General features: G+C 39.0%; 1 protein-coding gene across 1 annotated transcript in view; it reads left to right on the top strand.

Moving 5' to 3' along the window:
* Positions 1–22,318, top strand: part of LOC150075618 (uncharacterized) — a 35,240-nt gene extending 12,922 nt beyond the window's left edge. Inside the window, exons 2-3 of the mRNA XM_090388590.1 lie at positions 20,160–20,238; positions 22,313–22,318. Coding sequence (XP_090244716.1) covers positions 20,160–20,238; positions 22,313–22,318 — 85 coding nt within the window. The remainder of the gene's footprint in view (positions 1–20,159; positions 20,239–22,312) is intronic.
* Positions 22,319–23,153: the final 835 nt, after the last annotated feature.

Raw genomic sequence — 23,153 nt, 5'->3', positions numbered from 1 at the left:
CCCGATTTTAAACCAGCGATAAAGTCGCTTCCTGATTTGAAACTAGTGCACCAGGAGGAACTTGTTTACCATTAAACGGCTTAGGGGTTCCCCTCTTACAACTGGTTTTAAATCAAGAAACAATATTGCATGAAGGAATAGATCGTTCAATCATCGCGAAGCAGTAGTAGGAGTTAAGCTGATTCATTTCTCTGTGATGCAATGATCCAAGGTAAGAGTCTCTTACTGAAGTTTAACCTGATAGTAAGGCTTCATTATTTATCTTCATTCATTAATTTGTTTTTACTGCTTATCTTCAAGCATTATTATTATTAGCCAGATGGTGCAAGGAAGCCTGAGGCTTATGCTGCACCTGCCAAAAAAAAAAAAAAAATTCCTGCGTTACCCTGAGAGAGAGAAAAGTAGAAGGGAATCACCAAGAAAAAGAAGAATGATGATATCCAGCTCAGGACCCTGAGTTTGCCAAGCCCATACTCACCAGATGTGAGCCCCTGGGGATAATTATTGGGAACTTTCATGTACTGTGTGAAATAAATATAAAAATAAAACTCACAGATGCAGTGATTTGTTTCCTCTCAAATTCAAAGAATCAATAGACTGTTTAATTTTGAGGTGCATATTCCATAATGGAGGGTCATCACTGTCGGTTGCATCAGGAAGACAGAACACGTGTGGAATGCTTCAAACTTTAAAAATATCTAAGCATATTTTCCTAATTTTTGCAGTTGTCACTGGTGAAAGTGAATTTTGCAACCTTTTAAAATCGCATCACGATAGAAGTACAATGAAACGATTGAGTAGCTTTTCCAAAATTCATCTTAAATAGGGCAGAGGTTATAATTCATAGATTGTATATTTGAAATTTTCAGAAGAGTTTACCTCAATATTTCTTCTTAGAATAACTATATTCGAAATTTTCAAAAGAAATACCTCAATATTTCTTCAAAGGATAACTTCTATCCTCAACTCTCCAGGCCTGATTAAAATGATTTAAGAACGATTTTAAAACGCATAAAACTAATTTTAAAATTATTAAATGTGTTTAACACTCTCAGAGCATGAATGTTCCGATGCCCCGGGATCACAGTTGCAAGTCCCAAGTTGGGACTTTCGACTATGATCGAAATGGGTTGGGACTCCCAGATCGACCCCTTATTCATCAAACTCTCAATAAATTATGAAACTTTCCTACCTCATCACAGTTTTATTTAGTAGATTTTATTTTTATTTTATGGTATACTGTATATTTTATCAACGTCTATTTTTAGTATCTGACATATTTTTAGTCACTCATGGATTCATGGAGGGTTTGATGAATCTGGGGTTGGGTTGGGGCTTTTGGTTATGACCCCGGGACATCGAATCATTCATGTTCTGAGAGTGTTGAACACATTTAATAATTTCAAAGAAGTTCAAAGTGATCCCGGGGTGTCGTGCGTTTTGAAATCATTCTTAAATTATTTTAATCAGGCCTGGAGAGTTGAAGATAGAAATTATTCAATGAAGAAATATTGAAGTAACTCTTTTGTAATTTTCAAATATTACCAAAACATAGGATATTGTTATTATTAGCCATGTGGTGCAAGGAAGCCGGAGGCTTTTGCTACACCAGCAAAAAACAAGAGTCAGAAGTAGCAGGAATCACCAAAAAAGAAAAGAATGAGAAGGTTTTTGCTTTCGTAAAGGCGACTACGATGGTCTGAGACAGTATTTGAATTCTATATAGTGGGACCAACTGATGATGTTACGAACAGCAAATTCAAAATGGGAAACATTCAAAGAACGTATCTTGGAAGCTACTAGGCTTTACATACCATTTCCATCCTGTCCACAAGGGTTATGTCCGGTCTATTGTGCGGGATGGTCTTATCCGTTATTATGGCGCGATCCCAGTACAGCTTGTGGGTTCAGGTCTCTAGTAGAGCCTGGGGTTCGTACTTGTAGTATGGTACACTTTCTTTGGTCAACTGGTATTTCCTCGATAGCTTCTAATGTATTATCCTGGCGACCTGGTCATGTCTATGAGTGTACTCAGTCTGGGTAATCACCTTGCACCCCGCGGTGATGCTTTGGATCGTTTTTAAGGCCAGGTGGCATCGTCGAAATGTGTTATCTGACATTCCGGGCTCCTTTGCGATGTATTTTCTATAATTTCTGGTGTTGATTACCTGGTCATGGATGGCCAGCATGAATCCTTCAATCTCGGGGAACAGCATCCCGCTTGTGAGGCATGCATTGGAAACAATGTTATCGAGGTCATTGTAGGTGTCTGTCATGGAGTAAGACACTTTGCACATCTTTCTTTCGTCGTTTCTTGTACCGTTTGGGCGGAAGGGGTTTCCTCGCTTAGGTTGAGTGGTGTACACCACTTATCTATCTTCCTTATGGCCTGGTGGAATGGTGCAGTGTTGTTCTTGAAGTAATCCTTCAGGTTAAGTATCGCTGTTTTCTGTTGTTCTGACCCCTTCCTCCCTCTTTCCGAGGTATAGTTATTCTCTCCATTGCTGACTTGGGGTGGTATTGGCGACTCTTGGTCATCATTGTCCTTGTCTTTCACATGATATCTTCTAGCTCGGTGTTAGTCCAATCTATGACCCGAATGTGTATGTTAGTACTAGAGCTGCATAGGTGTTTATGGCTTTAACTGTGTTCCCTCCGTTCAATTTTGCTTTTAGCAGGCTTCTGAGTCTCAGCTGATATTTTTCGGACAGGCACTTCTTGATTTCCTTATGTTCCAACTGCTCAGCCTGTATCGTCCCTAGGTATTTGTAGGTCTCTCCTTCTGTCATAGCTTCGATCTCTTTACCAGTCAACAGCTGGTAGTTTCGACCAACTAATTTTCCCTGTTGCAGTGTGTGAGTCTTGCATTTTTCTAGACAAAATTCCATCCTGATGCCCTTGCTGAATTCTTCGGTGATCCGGAGTAGTTGCTAGAGTTGCTTCTCGGTTGCCGCGTGGAGCTTTATGTCATCCATGTACATCAAGTGAGTGAGGGTGTACGGGTTATTTCTTCCTTCTTTGAGGTTATATCCATACTTGCTGCCGTTGAGCATGGTGGATAGTGGGTTGAGTGCTAGACAGAACCATAGTGGGCTCAGAGCATCTCCCTGAAAGATTCCTCTCCTAATGGGGATTGGCCTTGTAATGTTATCGACCTTAATGGTGGTATTCCATTTCGCCATTGTTGCTCCTAGGAAGTTTGTCAATATCGGATTGAACTTGTAGATCTTCAGGGTCTCTATTAGCGATCTATGAGGTACAGAGTCGAAGGCCTTGCGGTAATCGATGTAGGCCGTGTATAGATTGCGGTGCTCCTTGAAGGCTTGCTCCATAATTGCGGCATCTATTGTTAATGTTAATTGCTCTTTGCATCCTATGCTCCTCCGCTTGCATCGTTTCTGCTGTTCGGCCATTATGTTCTGACTCTCTAAGTGGTCTGATATCTTCTTGGTTATGCAGCTGGTCAGGATCTTGTACATCGTTGGGAGGCATGTGTTTAGCCTGTATTTCGCCGGTTTCTTGTATCTTCATCTTTAGGCTTCAGATATGTTACTCCTTCAGAGAGAAACTTCGGGATTGTCTCCGGGTGCCTTATCATTCGAGCGAACTGCTCTTTCCAAGTGCTTGCTTTTGCAGGTGAGCTTCTTGTACCAGTTGTTGTGGATGTTATCAATTCCCGGAGTTCGCCAGTTGTGGGTGTTCCTGATCGACTGTTTTACTTCTCGAATCTCGCACTCTCTCATCTCTTGTATGTCCTTCGTTTTCTTCCGTTCTATTTCTATCCAGGGTGCTTTGCTGTTATGTCTTACTTCACTGCTCCAGATATTTCCCCAGAACTCTTCGATCGTCTTCTTCTCGGGTGGTCAGTTTCCTGTAGAAGGCTCTTTGGTCCTCATCGAAGATGCGGTTGTTTATTTTCCTCTGGGAGTTCTTTGTATCGGTGTAGTCTCTTGCTGAGTGCGAGGAGTTCTGCTTCAGTGTCTAGGTATTCTCCTATTCTCTGATTTCTGGTCTCCTATTAGCTGTAGGCACTGTCTCTCTTCCTGATGTTTATTTATTTATTATTATTATTATATTAGCTACATGGTACAGTACCCCGAGAGAGAGAGAGAAGAATGATGATATCCAGCTCAGGATCCTGGGTGTCCAAGTCCCTCGGATTATTTTGATAAGTTCTTGCGGTAACATCGTCCATTCCTCTATCAGCGCCAACTTCAGCTGGTGAACATTTTCTGGCATCTTCCCAGAGCGTCCCATATGTGATCGATCTGATTTAGATCGTGAAACGGGCAGGCCAATCCATGCGAAAAATGACCTCACTTTCCAAACGCATATCAACAGCTGCAGTGCAATGGGGTGTGGCGTTATCATCCATAAACACGAACTCGGGGCCAATGTCACCTCGGAACAGAGGCACATGGGGGATTTTTTAACTTCCCAGATATTGACTGGAACTTTGGTTGATCACTCGCACACTAGTAAGACTTTTGTGGATTTATTGGATGATCGGTTTCTGCAGCAGCAGGTTCGAGAGGCAACCAGAGAGGGTAATACTCTCGATCAGTTATCAGCAGTGATCATTCGTGTATTAAGAATCTGCAGATGAAGGAACCACTAGGTGGCAGTGATCACGGTGTATTGATGTGGGATTTACTTAAAGATATAATTACCATCGGGGGTAAAGGAAAGGGTTTTTGCCTCCGTAAAGGTGACTACAGTGATCTCAGACAGTTTTTAAATTCTGTACAGTGGAATCAACTGACGATGTTACAAACAGCAAATTCTAAGTGGGAAGCATTCAAGGAATTAATCGTGGAAGCTACTAAAAGTTTCATACCTATTAAGAAATATTGTTGAAGGTTTATGCCTAAATGGTTATCAAAGGAACTAATGAGACTCGTAACAGAGAAGAAAAATGCATGGGATGCATATAAGTTATCAGGAGACGCAGAAGCCTACGACAGATGTAAGCTCGTCTGTAATCAATTCACGAAGGAAGTTAGGCAGGCGAAGGCAGATTACGAGAAACCTTTGGCAAAGGACACTAAGAAAAACAGAAAGGATTTCTTTACATATATAAACTCTAAAAGGAAGAGGATGAATCAGATTTTCCCACTTGATATCGATGGTCCGACTGTTGATGATCCTGCTCAGATAGCAAACAAACTGAATGAGTATCTTGCAACCACATTCACACATGAGGAGTTATTAAGGATTGAGAATGCCAAAACGTCATCAAATTCTAGCAGGGTGCTTAATGATTTTGTAATAACTGAGAGCAAAGTGGAGGGGAAATTGTTGAAGTTAAACATAAGAAAGGCACTTGGGGTGGATGGGATCTATCTAGTTATATTAAAAGAGGTTTTTAATATAACTATTATCTAGTTATATTAAAAACCCTTAGCCATAATTATGAGAGCATCCTTGGACTCAGGGGAGGTCCCCACGGATTGGAGACGTTCAAATGTGTCCCCAATTCACAAAGGGGGATCGAAAGTTGACATCAGTAATTACAGACAAGTTAGTTTAACTTCTGTTTCGGGTAAAATAATGTAGTCACTAGTTAAAGATGCATTCCATGATCATCTAGACAAGACTGCAGCAATAATTCAGACAAAGCATGGGTTTGTTAAGCGAAAGTCTTATCTGACAAATTTGATAGGATATTATGATGTGGTTACAAAGGAACTGGATGAAAAAAATAATTTCGATATCATATACTTGGATTTCAGGAAAGCTTTTGACACTGTTGCACATGGAAGACTACTGTACAGGTTGGAGCAGAATGGTATTAAGGGTAAGTTGCTACAATAGATAAAAGGATGCTTGAGTGGGAGAAGACAGAGGGTGGTAATCAATGGGCGCTGCTCTTCATGGACTAATGTTATTAGCGGAGTCCCACACGATTCGGTGTTGGGTCCACTGTTGTTTTGTTTATTTATGAATGATATTGATGAAGGCTTAGTGTCGAAGTTTGCAGACGATACAAAGGTTGGCAGGGTTGTTAATGGCAAAATTTTGCCAGATGGGCTGAGAAGTGGCAACTGAAGTTTAACATTGACAAATGCAAAGTACTGCATATGGGTAGAAGTAACCCCCAGAGGAACGTACCAACTGTGTGGTACTACAGTTAAGGTGGTAGAAAATGAAAAAGACCTGGGAGTAATTGTGTGCAGTCAGATATGAAGTTTTTTTTTTAACAATGCAGACAAGCTGCAAGACCAGGTCATGGTATTTTGTCAATGATAAACAGGAATTTTGCTAGCAGGAAAAAGGAGGTGATTGTCCCTCTGTATAAGGCAATGGTCAGGCCACACCTTGAGTACTGCATACAGGTCTGGAGGTCTTATTTTAGGATGTAGATTTTCTTGAGCGTGTACAGAGAAGGGCAACAAGATTGGTGAGTGGAATGAAGGGATCCTCTTACCAAGAGAGGCTTAAGTTCTGCAAATTGCAGCGGCTGAAGACGAGGCACCTGCGAGGTGATCTGATTGAGGTGTATAAGGCCTTGAATGGGTTGAACACGCTGAATTCTGATGGGATTCCTCCACTTGTTCAGATTACGAACTTAAGGTGACATAAATTCAAATCGAGGAAAGACTAAATTTTGACTAAATGGATGTCAGATGAACTGCCTAAATGATGTCAGATGAACTAATGAGACAGAGAAGAAAAATGCATGGGATACATGCAAATTAACACGTGACACAGAAGCCTATGATAGATACAAGTTGATCTGTGACCAAGTTACAAAGGATGTTAGGCAGGCGAAGGCAGATTACGAGAAATCTTTAGCAAGGGATGCAAAGAAAAACAGCAAAGAGTTCTTTACTTATGTAAACTCTAGAAGGAAGGGGATGAATCAGATTGGTCCACTTGATATCGATGGGTCGACTGTTGTATGATCTTGCTCAGGTAGCCAACAAACTAAATGAATATTTTGCATCAACATTCACACGTGAGGAGTTATTCAGCGAGGGGAATGCCAGAGGTGTATTCAACTCTAGCAGTAAGCTAGAGAATCTTGTAATAACTGACAGTAAATTGGAGGAGAAATTGTTGAAGATAAACACAAGAAAGGCACCTGGGGTGGATGGGATCTATCCAGTTATATTAAAGGAGGCAGCAAAGGAGGTTAGCAAACCCTTAGCCATTATTATGGCAGCTTCCTTTGACTCAGGGGAGGTACCCATGGATTGGAGATGTGCAAATGTGACCCCAATTCACAAAGAAGGATCAAAGGCTGACACAAGTAATTATAGACCTGTGAGTTTAACTTCTGTTCCCGGAAAATTAATCTAGGCACTGGTTAAAGAAGCACTTCAGGATCAGCTAGACAAGACTTCCGTTACAACTCAGACACAGCATGGTTTTGTTAAGGGGAAGTCTTGCCTGACCAATTTGATTGGATATTATGATGCAGTCACAAAAGAACTGGATGCAGGGAATAACTTTGATATTATATACTTGGATCTTAGAAAGGCTTTTGATACTGTTGCACATGGAAGACTGCTGCACAAATTGGAGCAGTGTGGCATTGGAGGCAAATTGCTGCTATGGATAAAGGGGTGGTTGAGGGGGAGAAGACAGAGAGTGGTAATCAATGGACACTGCTCATCATGGACTAATGTTATTGGTGGAGTCCCTCAGGGTTCAGTATTGGGTCCATTATTGTTTTCTGTATTTATAAATGATATTGATGATGGTATATTTTTATTTTTTTATTTTATTTTATTAATAACAAGATACACAACAGGTAACCATTAACAGTGTATCTGAGATCAGATCAATAAACATAATAACAATAATATGAAATCCAACAGGACGATAAACATTGATATAGATTCAAACAATAAAAGCATATGTACAAAAGAGGATTGTATTAAGTTAAGTTACCGGTAAAACAAGTAATAATTAATCCGTTAGAGAATAGAAAAATAATATAACAAATAATAATAAACTACAATAATTAGATGTGAGCTAGTCACTTTGCAGTTTAAGTGAAGAGGCAAACTTGTGGATGGAGTTCATCAGTGATTGGGAGTTGTCAAAGAAGTCAATGAGAGAGTCATTTGCTGATTTGCTGATTCTGTTCAGTGGACTGAACTTCATTAAGTCCGTGTTGGCAGAGTCAAGGCGAAACGGTGTAAGGTTCCTGACTTGTCTACAAGGAGCATTGAAGTTTATTTTACTCAGGATATCAGATGCTTCGTAAATTCCAGTGATTACTTTGGCTAGAAGGGCGATGTCAGCAGTAACTCTTCTAGTGCACAGAGGCCTCAGATGAAAGTAATCACACGGCGATTCATAATACACTGAGTGATAGAATAGAGGATTGCGGTACGTAAGGTAACGGACAAAGTTTTTTTGGACTGCTTCAATTTTGTTAGTTAAAGTCTTTGTGTGAGGATTCCAGATGGGTGAACTGAATTCAAGGATTGGCAGAACAATAGTTTTATAGAGGATAACCGCATATCTGTAGCTTTTGAACTTGTATGTGTTCCGTTTGATGAATCCCAGTGTTTTGAATGCTTTGCTGGTGATTTTAAGGACATGGGCATCGAATTTAGCACTGCTGGAGAAGAGAATCCCCAAGGCGTTAACTTGGTCACACCTTTCGATGATCACAGAGTTAATACTATACTCCGTATTCATTAGTTGTGGAGATCTGCAAGATGAGAAAGAGATTACTTTGCACTTCGAGGGGTTAGCAGACAAGCCATTCAGAGATAGCCACAGAGAGAATTTATTGAGAGCACATTGAAGCTGTTGAGAATCGGTAGTCTCCTTCACTGCTGAGTAGATCTTAAGATCATCTGCATAGAGAGCAACTTGAACATTGGAGGTGTACATGAAAGAAGGAAGATCATTTACGAAAACAATGAAGAGAAGAGGACCTAAGGGAGAGCCTTGTGGTACTCCGCTTAGTGGTATAAAACAGTCTGAGTTCACTTGATCTATGATAACGCTCAAGGAGCGATGCGTAATATAGCTGCGTAGCCATGAGAGCAAAGGGTCACGGATACCATATAGCTTAAGTTTTTCCAGAAGTTGTTCGTGCGGGACTTTATCAAATGCCTTGGATATGTCTGTGTAGACTGCATCAACTTGTAGGTGGTTATCAAGAGCTTCCGAGGTGTATTGCCAGAAAGGAAGTAAATTTGTGACTACTGACTTGCCACTGCAGAAACCATGTTGATTCTGATCAATAAAAGGCTTGAAGAATTCGAAGAGATGTTTGTGCACTGCTGTGTCGAAGAGTTTAGCCAGGCTGTTTTGCAAGGTTATGGGTCTGTAATCGCATACGTCATTTTTATCACCTTTTTTGAAAATAGGAACTATATTGACCTGCTTAAAGTGCTTAGGATACTTCCCCAGCCTGAGAGACAGGTTGAAGATCCGCAGTATGAGGGGTTTCAATGTAGTGACAGTCCTTTTCCAAAATAAACCTGGAATGTCATGTGGGCCTCTAGTATAGTCATTTCTCATGCTTTTTAATGCCGAATTTAAATCTTCATCAGTGATAAAGAGGTTAATGAGGATATCATCTTTAACAGGTGTGAAGTCAGGAAATGAGGCAGGTCTCAATGTATCATTTGTTTGAATTCTGGAAAAGTGTTTGGCAAACTCTTGAGCAATACTGAATTCGTCAGATAAGAGAATTCCATCTGCGTTACGGAGTTGTAACTTTCTACTGGTTATATTCTTATGCTTCATGAAATTCCAGAATGGTTTGATATCTCTGTGAGTAAGCAGACTATCCCGAACTGACTCTGTATACATGTTGTAGGAGTTTAATATGAGAGTTTTCACTTCTTTGCGGAGTTGGCTGAATATTTCATAGTATTGACTGTCACCTGTTTGCTTATACTTGTTTCTGTAGAATTCTTTGGATTTAATTTTACGTATTAGTTCACTGTTATACCAGTGCGGGTAGGTAGAGCGTGCGGTAAGGTGGGATTGAGGAACAATGTCAGATATAACTGAATGGACACAGTTAATCAGGTTGTTGGTGAGCACATCGATGTCATCCATAGCGTCAGCGAGCTGCTTGTCTACATTTCTTAGAGCTAGGTTGAGCAGAGGCCAGTCAGCCTTTCTGAAATTGAAACGAGGAGTATGGGAGCTGCATTTGAAGTTATGAGAAGTCACTGTGATGTCAAAAGTAATTGGTGAATGATCCGAGTGAAATATGGGGTTGTCGGTGTGAACATCTATATGTGTAGAGGAAAATATTAGGTCGAGGTAGGCATTTTCTCTGGTTGGAAAGTTGCAAATTTGTTCCAGACCATAACTGTGAAGCATATTAAATAGAGCCCTAGTCTGCAGTGATGGAGAAGAAGATCCTAAATTGGCCATTTGACAGTTAAAGTCACCCAAAACCATTGCTATGTCGGCAGATTGAATTAGTGGGAAGATTGATTCCAGCGAGCTTTCTAAGTACTGGAGGTCTATATTAGTTAAGGGAGGTGGAAAATAAAGCAATACTATTAAAACTTTTAACTTGCCAAGATGAAGAAGGCAGTATACTGATTCAATATTTGTGAAATTTGATGCAGTTTCACAGAGTATATGGTTAGAGTGTATAATAGCTACTCCGCCTCCACGAGATCCTCTGTCCTTTCTATGGATTGTATATTGTCCATCTATAAGCTCCTGATCATCAATATCAATGGAGAGCCAGGTTTCAGTGAGCAGGTAAATGTCGTAAATATGTGAGCCTTGGATTGCTCTGAAGTGGTTTAGGTTACTAATTATACTCCTGCAATTCTGAAGGTAAACACTGAACAGTAGGGATCTGGGGATTCTATGACGAGAGGAGAACGTAGTATGTGTAGATAGCGGGGTATCTGATTGCTATGCCGGTGGAGAGGAGATTTTGGACTCCCTTGATGGTCTGTCCGTGAAGCGTTTTACTAGAGCCCCTGATAAAAGGGATCTTAGATTCAGCACTTTTTCTGTTTGTGATGGAAGGCATGTTATTATAAAAGATGAGTAGGCGGGACATCGTGTCTTCAGAGAACGGACATCTACTCCGAAACCATATTCTTCTTTAATTAGGTTGATAAGATCTTCAGATTTAGTGGCGGGTCCAAGTCTACAAAGAAAAATTCGGTCTTTTGTGGGAATAATTGTGATATTATACTTGTGTTTGAGTAACTGAGATTTTTCTGCAGTAGTTACATTCTGTGTTTGATGAGTTATGGCTGGAAGCTTGGAAAAAGTATCTTGAGATATAGATGCTGTAATATTTTCTGACGGTTTGTTCTGTTTTGATCTTTGGTGTGATATTTGAGACTGGCAATTAGAAACAGGTTTACTCGCTGTGGCGGCAGATCTACAGACAGGTTTGCAGACCTCATTAGATGTGGCAGCAGTTATTTTTGCATATGTTGCCTTAACTGATGTTGAAGAGGATTGCGCTTGGTGACTCTGAGCTTGTGAAATAGAGGTACAGACAGAACTGTTCCGCAGAGGAGAGTAGGTGGGAGGAGTGGTTCTATTTACATCAGAAGAATCATCTAACAGAGTCTGTTTAGCAATAAATTGCTCAGTTGAATGACTTGAGTCATGAATGTTAGCAGGCTTGGGCAAATTAATATTTGCAGCAGTAGAAGTATTGAGGCCGGTGGAAGGTGAAGATCTGGTCTCAATACTGAGGGCATCGTCAGTTAATGAAGAATTCGTATTCACTTTGAGCCCATTGGTTTCGAGAGTAGGTTCAGAATTCTTCCTAGCTTCCCTTAAGTGGCAAGACATAATTGATGTCAGATTTTTAATTTGGGCGTTAATGTCAGAAATTTCAGCCTGTTGATTAGTTAATATTGTTTTTATACCACAGATCTGCGTGGATAGCTCGCTGTTTCCTTCATTGAGTGTATTAGAATCCAGGAGAATTTCAGAGTTTGCAGTATGAGGTGCGCTGATTAGATGAGTTTGAATGAGGATTTTCTGCATAGTGTTAAAGAGTAGTTCCTGGAATTCAGTTGATTGCAGAATACCAAAGGTTGGATTCAGAGTTTCCGTAGGGAAGGAGTTAGCGCTGAGATCTTCTGACAGCACAGATATATGTGTTTGATTTGATGCATCTGAGATTTGATGCGACCCCAAAGAAGGATTAGAGGCTTCATCCATGTACGATTCAGAGTCGGTATTTCTAGTTATTGGCATGATATTTGTCTCAAATGTACTAGAGTACGGCAGTTCAACTTTGTTAGCGGAAGAGGAGGAAAGTGACTCAGGTTCCGTGCTGTTTGGCGTTGCAACAGTTATAGGGCTTTTCTGAGAATTTCTGAGTCGACATCTATCACAACAGAATGATTTCCGCCGACTTTTATTTAATTTTTTCAGGTCAGAATGTGTACAGTCATTGCATATTAATTGTTTGCACTCAGTACATTGGACAATGGGGTCAGAGCTGGTCCCACAGATGGTGCAGACGCTAGAATTTTGACAGGAGGTAGTATTTGTCATATTGAATTCAGTTGCTGTAGTGTTACTAGATAATTTAATATCACCACAGTTGTGGTTTAGCAAGCAATTGGCACTGTGACCTGCCGGTCGCCTTAGTTGCCCTGCAGTGATATCCACAGGGAGCAGGGGTCTAAGTAGGGAGGGAAGAACAGAGCGGCTAGGCAATACTCTAATGCCTGGTCAAGGTCAAGTATCTGTTGGACACATGTATAAGTTGAACTACAAGATAATGGCTGAAAGCGCTTGTATGGAGTAGCAGAATGAACATGCAGAAATTCATTTAATACTTATCTGTTGTCCGTTTAAATAATACAGTACTTGCACCTGGTAATCCAAGGGCCTATCCTTATGTGGTGGCACTAATAGGAACTTAATACTCTAAATATAAAACACACAAAACAAGAAAAGTTTACGGAGCATATCATACAGACAGCCGGACACAATCATCCCCCTAGCGGCATATATATCAAGCTTAATGTCCAAGTTTGCAGACGATACGAAGGTTGGCAGGGTTGTCAAGGACACTACTGACATTATGCTGCTGCAAGATCTAGAAAGGTTGAGCAGATGGGCCGAGAGGTGGCAAATTAAGTTTAACATCGAAAATGTAAAGTACTACAAAAAATTTGTACATATGGGAAACAGCAACCCTAGCGCAACGTATCAACTCTGTGGTACTACACTGACTATGGTAGAGAATGAAAGGGACCTGGGGTGGTTGTGCAGGCAGATATGAAGTTCTCTGAGCAGTGCAGACGGGCTGCAAGAGTAGCTCATGGAGTATTGTCAATGATATACAGGAATTTTTCCAGCAGGGATAAGGAGGTGATTATTCCATTGTATAAGGCAATGGTCAGGCCACACCTAGAGTACTGTATACAGGTCTGGAGGCCTCATTTCAAGAAGGATGTAGAGCTGCTGGAACGAGTACAGAGAAGGGCAACAAGATTAGTGAATGGAACAAAGGGGTGCTCTTACGAAGAAAGGCTTAAGTTTTGCAAATTACGGTGTCTGGAAACTAGGCACCAGCGAGGTGATCTGATAGTGGTGTATAAAGCCTTGAATGGTTTGAGCATGCTGAATGCTGATGGGATTCTTCCTCTTGCTCAGAATAATCACTTGAGGAGGCATAAATTCAAATTGAGAAAAGACAGATGTAGGATAGACGTGCGGAAATTTGCCTTTAGCCAGCGGGTGGTTGGTTGGCAGAACAGACTTCCATCCCTTGTTGTGGAGGTTGATAGTCTAAATAAGGCTCAGCTGGGCAGGTATTTCGAACGAACAGGGGGGTGAAGTGGAAGTGGTTATTTTTTTTATTTTATTTTATTTTATTTTTTATTTTTTTTTTTTTTTTGGCTGATGCTGCATAAGTTTGCTTTCTTGCATCAAATGCCTCTACTAATGTTAATGCTAAAGACAGCTGTGGAATAGATGTGCCGAAATTTGCGTTTAGCCAGCGGATGGTTAATTGCTGGAACAAACTTCCATCTGTCGTTGTGGAAGTTGATAGGTTAAATAAATTCAATTAGGAATTGGAGAAACATTTAGAGGGAATGGTCGTGTAATTTTTTTTTTTGGCTAATGCTGCATAAGCTTTCTTGCATCAAATGCCACTATGACTACTACTACTACCATAGAGAAGTAAGATATGTTACTACTCTGTGGGTTACAGTAATGCCTTCCAGTATTTGAAGTTGTATGTCCATCCAAGATAACACCTCGACCGCTATATCTATCCTTTTCAGTGATGTTTGCGGGGTGATACCGTGTGCCAACCTCTCGCCAGATTATCTGACGTCCAGAATCGCTGCTGAGACTGAATCTACTGTCATCAGCAAAGAGCACCTTAAGTAAAGATGTTGTGGTTGTAACCTTTAGAAATAGTGTTGGTTCCTAAGTTTTGCACACCAGTGTATACAAATTTTGTATTTCGGGAAATTAAGCAAACCTACAAGAATTTTTCTCCTTTCTAAAGAAGATAACTATGTTCTCTCACTTCTAAAATCTTACAAATATGAAACTATTATTTTAATTTGAAATGCACAATATGGCCTCTGTAGCCATAGTGCCAAAACCTTAACATCAACAACAACCCTGGCGTTCCAAGCGTTGAATGACACAAACACTGTCGGACCTGTTCACATTCTAATAGGGGAGCAGAATCTGTTTTTTATATTTTTTTTAGTTAATTTATTTGGATTCGCTCATTAACCGTTCGTTCGTGAGCTGCTAATTTCATCGATTACCATTATTTTTTAAATAATGAAAAGGTAATAAGCATCCTTTTATGTATGTATTTTGATCTTATACTTAGTGGTGCTTGAAAAATCCAACTATAAGGGCTTTTTCCAGTGACTAACATCTGAATGGCATTTTAAAGTATTTTGTTTTATCCACTAATACAAAGGAAATTAGATAAATCACCTATCATTGTTTAATCAACACTTGGAATTCAAAAATGAATTAATCTATAATGCTGTTTAGCAGTGAATCAATTAGATTGCATTACTTCTGAAATTCACCATAGTCTACTATACATAAAATTGATGTATATGGTTTGATTTTTAAAATAACTGGAATACATATCGTAGCATGTTTTTTATAAACATAAAAATATGCATAATACATAAAGTTTGTAACATACTCAGACAGTTTTTAAATTCTATACAGTAGGATCAACTGATGATGTTACCAACAGCAAATTCTAAATGGGAAGCATTCAAGTAAGTAATCATGGAAGCTTCTAGGCTTTTCATACCAAATAAGAAATACCGTTCAAGGTTTAGGCCTAAATGTCAGATGAACTAATGAGACTCGTGGCAGAGAAGAAAAATGCATGGGATACATATAGATTAACAGGTGGCACAGATGCCTACGGCAGATTTGGAATTCAAAAATGAATTAATCTATAATGCTGTTTAGCAGTGAATCAATTAGATTGCATTACTTCTGTAAGCTAGTCTTCATTAAGCTAGTCTGTAATCAAGTCACAAAGGAGATTAGGCAAGCAAAGGCAGATTACAAGAAATCTATGACAAAGGATGCTAAGAGAAACAGCAAGAACTTCTTTACTTATATAAACTCTAAAAGCAAGAGAATGAATCAGATTGGTCCGCTTCATATCAATGGGTCGACTGTTGATTCTCTTCAGATAGCTGACAAGCTGAATGATTATTTTGCATTAATAACTCATTTACACATGAAGGAGTTATTAAGGAAGGATCTATCCAGTTATATTAAAGGACGCGGCAAAGGAGGTAAGCAAACCCTTAGCCATAATTATGAGAGCATCCTTGGACTCGGGAATTCCCCACAGACTGGAGATGTGCAAATGTATCCCCAAATCACAAGGGAAGGTCTAAGGGTAACGCAAGTAATTACAGACCTGTTAGTTTAACTTCTGTTCTGGGAAAAATAATGAAATCCCTGGTTAAAGAAGCATTGCAGGAACATCTAGACAAGGCTGCAGTAATAATTCAGATACAGCATGGGTTTGTTAGGGGAAAGTCTTGTCTGACAAATTTGATTGGATACTATGATGTGGTTACAAAGGTGCTGGATACAAAAAATAATTTTGATATCATATACAGTCGATTCCGGTTATTTGGGACACATCAGGACTAGTGCATTTTGGCCCGATTAAGTGGCTGCCCCAATTATCCGAAGTTTCACATAAATAGTTAAAAATACAATGGACCCCACTTTACAATTGGTTCACTGTACAATCTAATCACGTTACGATGGACTCACCATAGTAAAGTACCATTCACTATACGATGTGTAGTAAGCACTGGTCATTGTGATCACGTTTGTGAATTGAATTTTAATTCTATTAACCAGCGATTCTAATGAGTGAAAATAGGAGGAATATTATCCACAGGCTATAAAAGTAAAGATATATTAAGCACGAATTTACCCTTTATTACCTTACCAATTAAAAATTTAAATGATACTTGAAAATCGGAAGAATATACGTGATAATCAGAATAATTAATACATACTGTAATATGTACATACAAACTAGTTGACATTTCTGTTCGCTGACATTTGTGGGTGGGGGTTAAAATTTAAAACATTAAAAAGATAAACAATCAATAACAAAGAACACGGCACACACAAATTGCAAGTAATATGATTTGAGAACAGAGTAACAAGTTACAAAGCTTCAAAAATAGGAATGAAGAGAAGATCTGAATTTTAATTTTTTTATATGATTAAAGATTTCATAGAAGTGTAAACACATTTAACCATAATAACCCACAGAATTCCAGCTGTTGGTATTATCGCAAATTCAATAAGATCGAGTTTGCCACCCGTTTATGATAGATTGCACTAACAGAAAAGCCCAATAAACAGGTGACTGCTAATTGTTTTTATTCTTTTATGGTTGTGACCCAAAATTTCGACCAAACTACGTAGTATGGTCACAGACAATCGTAGGGTAATCTCCAGTGCTGCGGTCTCTTGCCCCCGATTAAGCGGCATGTTGTCCCAATTAAGCGAAGTAAAACCTGGCTATTTTCTCGATCGGTTTCTGTTTTTTAAGGTTTGCCCCAAATAAACGGCTACCCCGATTAACCGGTGGCCCAAATAACCGGAATCCACTGTACTTGGATTTCAGGAAAGCTTTTTACACTGTTGCATATGGAAGACTACTGTACAAATTAGAGCAGAATGGTATTAAGAATAAATTGCTACAATTGATAAAAGGGTGGTTGAATGGGAGAAGACAAAGAGTGGTAATCAATGGACACTGCTCTACGTGGAATAAGGTTATTAGCAGAGTCTCCCGGGGTTTGGTGCTGGGCCCATTGTTTTGTGTATTTATCAGTGATATCGATGAAGGTATATCAAGCTTAATGTCGACATTTGCAGATGATACAAAGGTTGACAGAGTTATTAATGACAGTAATGTCAGTGTGCTACTGCAACAGGATCTAGAAAATTTGAGTAGATGGACTGAGAACTGGCAAATAAAGTTTATCATTGACAAATGCAAAGTACTGCATATGGGTAGAAGTAACCCCAGAGAAACGTACCAACTGTGTGGTACTAAACCTAGGATGGTAAAAATGAAAACGATCTGGGAGTAGTTGTGCAGTCAGATATAGAGTTTACTGAGCAATGCAGACAGTCTGCCAGAACAGCAGGTCGTGGGGTACTGCCAGTGATATACAGAAATTTTGCTAGCAGAAACAAATTGGTGATTATCGCTTTGTGGTCAGGCCACACCTTAAGTACTGCATACAGGTCTGGAGGCCTCATTTTAGAAAGGATGTTGAGTTGCTTGAGCGAGTACAGAGAAGAGCAACAAGATTGGCGAGGGGAGCGAAGGGGTGGTCTTCTGGAGATTAGGCACCTGCGAGGTGATGTGATTGAGGGATATAAGGCCTGGATGGGATTCTTCCTCTTGCTCAGATTACAAACCCAAGGGTCATAAATTCTAATTGAGGAAAAACAGTTGTAGAATAGATGTGCAGAAATTTATTTTTAGCCAGCATGTAGTTGATTGTTGGTATATATATATCTATCTGTTGTGGAATTTGACAGCTTAAATAAATTTGAGGAGGAACTAGACAAGTGTTTAGAAAGAATGGATGTGTGAAATGGTTTTTTTTTTTTTTTTTGGCTGATGATACATAAGCTTGCTTTCTTTCATCGCATGTCTCTACTACTACTACTTTGCTGCCAACAAGTTTTGCATTATTATCTTTTGTTTCCCTTTTCTTATGTACTTTATTTTTCATTTAATTTGAGTTTATTTTATTTTATTGGATATGTGTGTGTGTATATATGTATATATATGTGCATGTGTTTTTTGTTTTCTATTACTACAATGAATTAACCTTATTTATTATGTTTTTGATTTGTAAGCTGATGCTATAGATAAGTGGTGTTAATTCTGTTGCAATAGTTAACATTGCACATAATTTAACTTAGGGTAGAGGGCCTAAATAATTTAGGATCTGTGTTTCAGTTGTAGGTGGATTTATAACAGGATGCACTTCAGGCATTTTGACTTAATGGTGCTGACTAACAATTTAGCGTGTTAGCAGCAACTAGTTTGCGTAGTGTTTTTAAGAATTAAACACTGATTCATATTAAATTTGTATCTTAAATAACTAGGGTAAACAGCAATATAAATAAAATAAAATGAAATAACAGGGCAAAGTGAAAGGAAGAATAAAAGGGGTAAAGGGGAAATTTAAAAATACATTCATCCATGTGGCCATTCCTCTGCTACTTTGTCAGGAACTTTGAATGGATTGATAGCCATACATAATGAATGTCTCATGCATACCTGTTCTGTAGGCCCAGAAGGGAGCCAACTTTTGATTTTTAGCAAAAGTGTAAAGAATTGCATTCCAGGAAATGTATTTATAAGTGGGGGGAAGCCAAAACATGTAGTCAGTTGCGAGAGTGTAATAATGCATGCGCGCACACACACACATTTAGGTGCTTGCATATAGGTTGCAGCTGGCTTACTTTCCAGGAGCTTAAATGAAACATTTATTAATGGGAACAGACAAAGTAACAGCATTTCAGGACTAGTCATGTCATTCCACCAACACACCCCCCAATCCACTCACTGAAATGTCCACTGTGTTTGTGGAGGAATGCACCAAAACTCCTTCCTATTTTTGAAAACTGGTTTGAAGTTATTATTATTATTATTGTTGCTTTTATATTATTTCTCCCTGATTGGGGGATTCCACTCTGTGACAGGTACTGCTACCAAGTACACAGGATGGTCGTAATGTGTGGTGTTACTGTTGGCCGAGGAACTCTGACTATCCTACAGATGTTCAAGATTGTAACTTTCTGGAGTTCCTAGTAGGTGTTCTCTGGGAGACCTATTGCTGCTAGGCTGCTATGTAGAGTCTTTGGCACCATACTGGTCGTCGACACGATGATCGAGATGGTCGTTACTTCTTGCATATGCCACATCTCCTTGACCTCATTTTCAGGTTCATGTGCTTCCTAATTTTTTCCTCATGGATTTTGTCGAATTGCTAGTGTTGGGCACTGCTATGTTAATCAATAGGTAGCCTTTTCCATCTTGTCCACAAGGGTTATGTCTGGTCTGTTGTGTGGGATGGTCTTATCCGTTATTATGGAGCGGTCTCAGTACAGCTTATGAGTTGGGGTCTCTAGTACTGCCTGGGGTCTGTACTTGTAGTAGGGTACACTTTCTTTGGTCAACTGGTATTTCCTAGCTAGCTTCTGATATATTATCCTCGCTACCTGGTTGTGTCTATGAGTGTACTCAGTTTGGGTGATTACCTTGCACCCCGCGGTGATGTGTTGGATCATTTCTGAGGCCAGGTGGCATCGTCGACATGTCATCTGGGCTCCATTGCGATGTATTTCCTATAGTTTCTGGTGTTGATTATCTGGTCTTGGATGGCCAGCATTATTATTATTATTAACCATATGATGCAAGGAAGCCTGAAGCTTATGCTGCACCAGCCAAAAAAAAAAATTCCCAAGTTACCCTGAGAGGGAAGCAGAAAGGAATTATCAAGAAAGAGAAGAATGATGATATCCATCTCAGGACCCTGGGTGTGCCAATCCCATACTCACCAGATGTGAGCCCCCGGGGACTGAAGAGGACACTAATTATGCCAATTGCAGGTCATCACAATAAATATTGTATCATTGAATGGTTCTGCATGAATTTTTAGGTGTCAAGTTACTCTTGAAAATAGAATATGTGATTATGTGCAGATTACTCAGTTTGTTGTTAAGTACACTGAACTAATAGTAAGTAGCCCAGAACATGAGGCATGGACTCCACAAGGTTCAAGACACATTTCACAGGGATGAGTATCCATGCAAACTCTATTGCATTATGTATATATATATTTTTTGGCTGATGCTGTATAAGCTTGCTTCCTTGCATCATAAGCCTCAGCTAATGCATCCTATAGTCTCAGATTGGATGATAGTCCATGCAAACTATTGCATCCTTTAATTGCTTCAAATTGAACAATGGTAATTCTGTGCCACGACAGATTCCACCTTATCCCATAGATACTTAAACCAGGTTGAGATCTGGTGATAGCAGACCAATGATTTCTCCTTCTCTTGCTTCATCCATTAATGATCTATGTCTCATGACATTGGTCATCTGCTGGAAGTAACCATTACAAATTGGATAAAATGTGTAATGTGAGCATGAATTGACACGTGAACAACAACGGCAGTGACTTATGTATTGTCATACTTTACAAGTGCGTTAACTTTTGTGAAATTCAAATTACTATGGTTTTTATCCCTTCTAATTATAAAATAGGCAGGCAGTTATAAATAATTTATAATGATAAGCCCAAATATTATTATATTATTGGTTTTTGCTTCATATTATATTGCTGTTCTCCATTACAGTATAATGGGTTCACTTGTGACTCATGTTGGGGGATCAGAGTTTTCAACGCCATTTGAAACAAGGAATTCTTCAAGGTGTCTGCAGGCTAGGTTGTACTTTGCCTAGAGTTGATGCTACCATACTGCCAGACCTGCAACTGTGGGGAGACTTGATGGATGGCTTGATATGGTTTAAGATCATTTGGGGGGGGGGACAAAGTTAGGGCTGGCCCAAGAAAGCTTCAGCCAGCCCTGACTATAACATACCATTTTAATTTGTGACTGCAACACACCAGTCCGGGAACTTTATTGCCATGCCTTGTATGTAGCAAATTTTAACTATATTGGTATTAATTTTCTTTAAGTATATGCCATTAATTAAAATTGGAATTTTATACTTGGTGTGGTTATCCTATTATGTTATAGAAACCATTCTGTTATATAATAAATGTACATATTTCCTATTTTGTCACTAATTAAAAATAAAATTAAGAAAAGAAAGTGCTTGCTTTTAGAGCTGTAGATATATTTATAATGTAATGCATTTAAAAAGTTCCTGGAAGAATGTTTCCTCCCCACCCCCCAGATGACTGTGCATATCAGTAAACATTTACCCCAAATTTGTGAATTTGAGGATTAACACATTTTTTCCAACTTTTGTAAAGTTGTTAGAAAATATTTATGAGATGCATTTTATGCTTCAGTCTTGAGGGGTTTTAAGTTGCAACTTTCTCTTCAACATTTTTGAAACAGCTGTCTTTCAAACCTCATTGCATACTCTAAGATCTGGTAAGTAAGTTGGATTGTCTAACATTGTTTAATAAGGGTCTGTCTGACTGAAGTGGACCTACAAATCTCTTAGTCCGTTTAGCACTTCAGTATGTATACCTCTTCTGGCAGGAGTCACCCCTACAGAAAAGCTTTTGCCACTAATTATTGAAATTTTCATCAAATCCCATCGTGCATGCACTGTAACAGTTGTAGATTTCTTCAAATCTGCCTGGGAAACAAGCTCACATGCCACACGCGCGCGCGCACACACACACACACACACACACACACACACACACACACACACACACACGCACGCACGCACACACAGAGAGAGAAATGATATGTTGTGAAACCAAAGGAAGTAAGAACTATGAAAACTTAGTAATATGTCAGAAAATTCCCAATGAGCAAAAACAACAAAGATTAAATGTCATGCACAATTTGATATTCAGATGTTACTCAGTTGCTAACATTTTATTACTATGCATAAAAACAAAATGTGACTGCTTATTACCTACCAATGTCAAAATTGCCACTTCCTGATTTGTGTATATTTGAACAAAACATGACACTTAGCACTGTCCAACTGAAGTATCGGTTATCTATTTCTAGGAAATTTTTGAATGTATTTTCCATTATTGTACGCATTTACTTTTTAACTTGCTGTCTTTATTTACTTTTATTTTTTTATTTTCAGATATAACCAGATGGAAAGCTGTTATACAGTCGTCGCTGATGAAAACATATTTATAAATAAATTGTTTGGTAAAATGAATATTTTTAAAAATAAGTGATTTCTATGATTATTAGTATTAAAATGCTTAGTGAGGGAAATAGCCAAAAAATCCTTCACCTACATGAATTATTACACAAAGATGATAATTCTCTCTCGCATCTCCAGAATAAGGAGGGATTAACTATCCAGAAAGAAATGATTGAAATTCAGAATTATAGAAATCCTTTCTCAGAGGATGGATGCATTAAAACAGGAAGTGAAATTTCTGATGAGGCACATATCAATTATGGAACCTCTGACAGTAAATGTCCAAATTTGGTTGATATCAAAATGCAGTTCTCTGTTAATAAGACAGACTCCTTATGTTGTGTGATATGTGACAAGACATTTTCACGTTCCAGTAATCTGAAAACACATCTATTAATTCATACACAGGAGAAACCTTTTCCTTGTGAAATATGTGGCAAGGCATTTTCAAGAATGAGTAGTTTAAAATCACATATATTAGTTCACACTCGGGAGAAATCATTCTCTTGTGAAACATGTGGCAAGTCATTTTCAAGGTCATATCATCTGAAATTACATTTATTAGGTCACACCCAGGAGAAACCGTTTCTTTGTGAAACATGCGGAAAATCATTTTCAGTGTCAGGTAATCTGAAAACCCATTTATTAGTTCATACACAAGAAAAACCATTCTCTTGTGAAACATGTGGCAAGGCATTTGCACAATCGAGTAATCTGAAAACACATTTATTAGTACATACTCAGGAGAAGCGATATTGTTGTGAGACATGTGGCA

Source organism: Mastigoproctus giganteus, chromosome 14 (genome assembly GCF_048544385.1).
Source record: "Mastigoproctus giganteus isolate SK-2022 chromosome 14, ASM4854438v1, whole genome shotgun sequence".
Classification (NCBI taxonomy): Eukaryota; Metazoa; Arthropoda; class Arachnida; order Uropygi; family Thelyphonidae; genus Mastigoproctus; species Mastigoproctus giganteus.
This window is presented reverse-complemented; position numbering and strand designations above follow the sequence as displayed.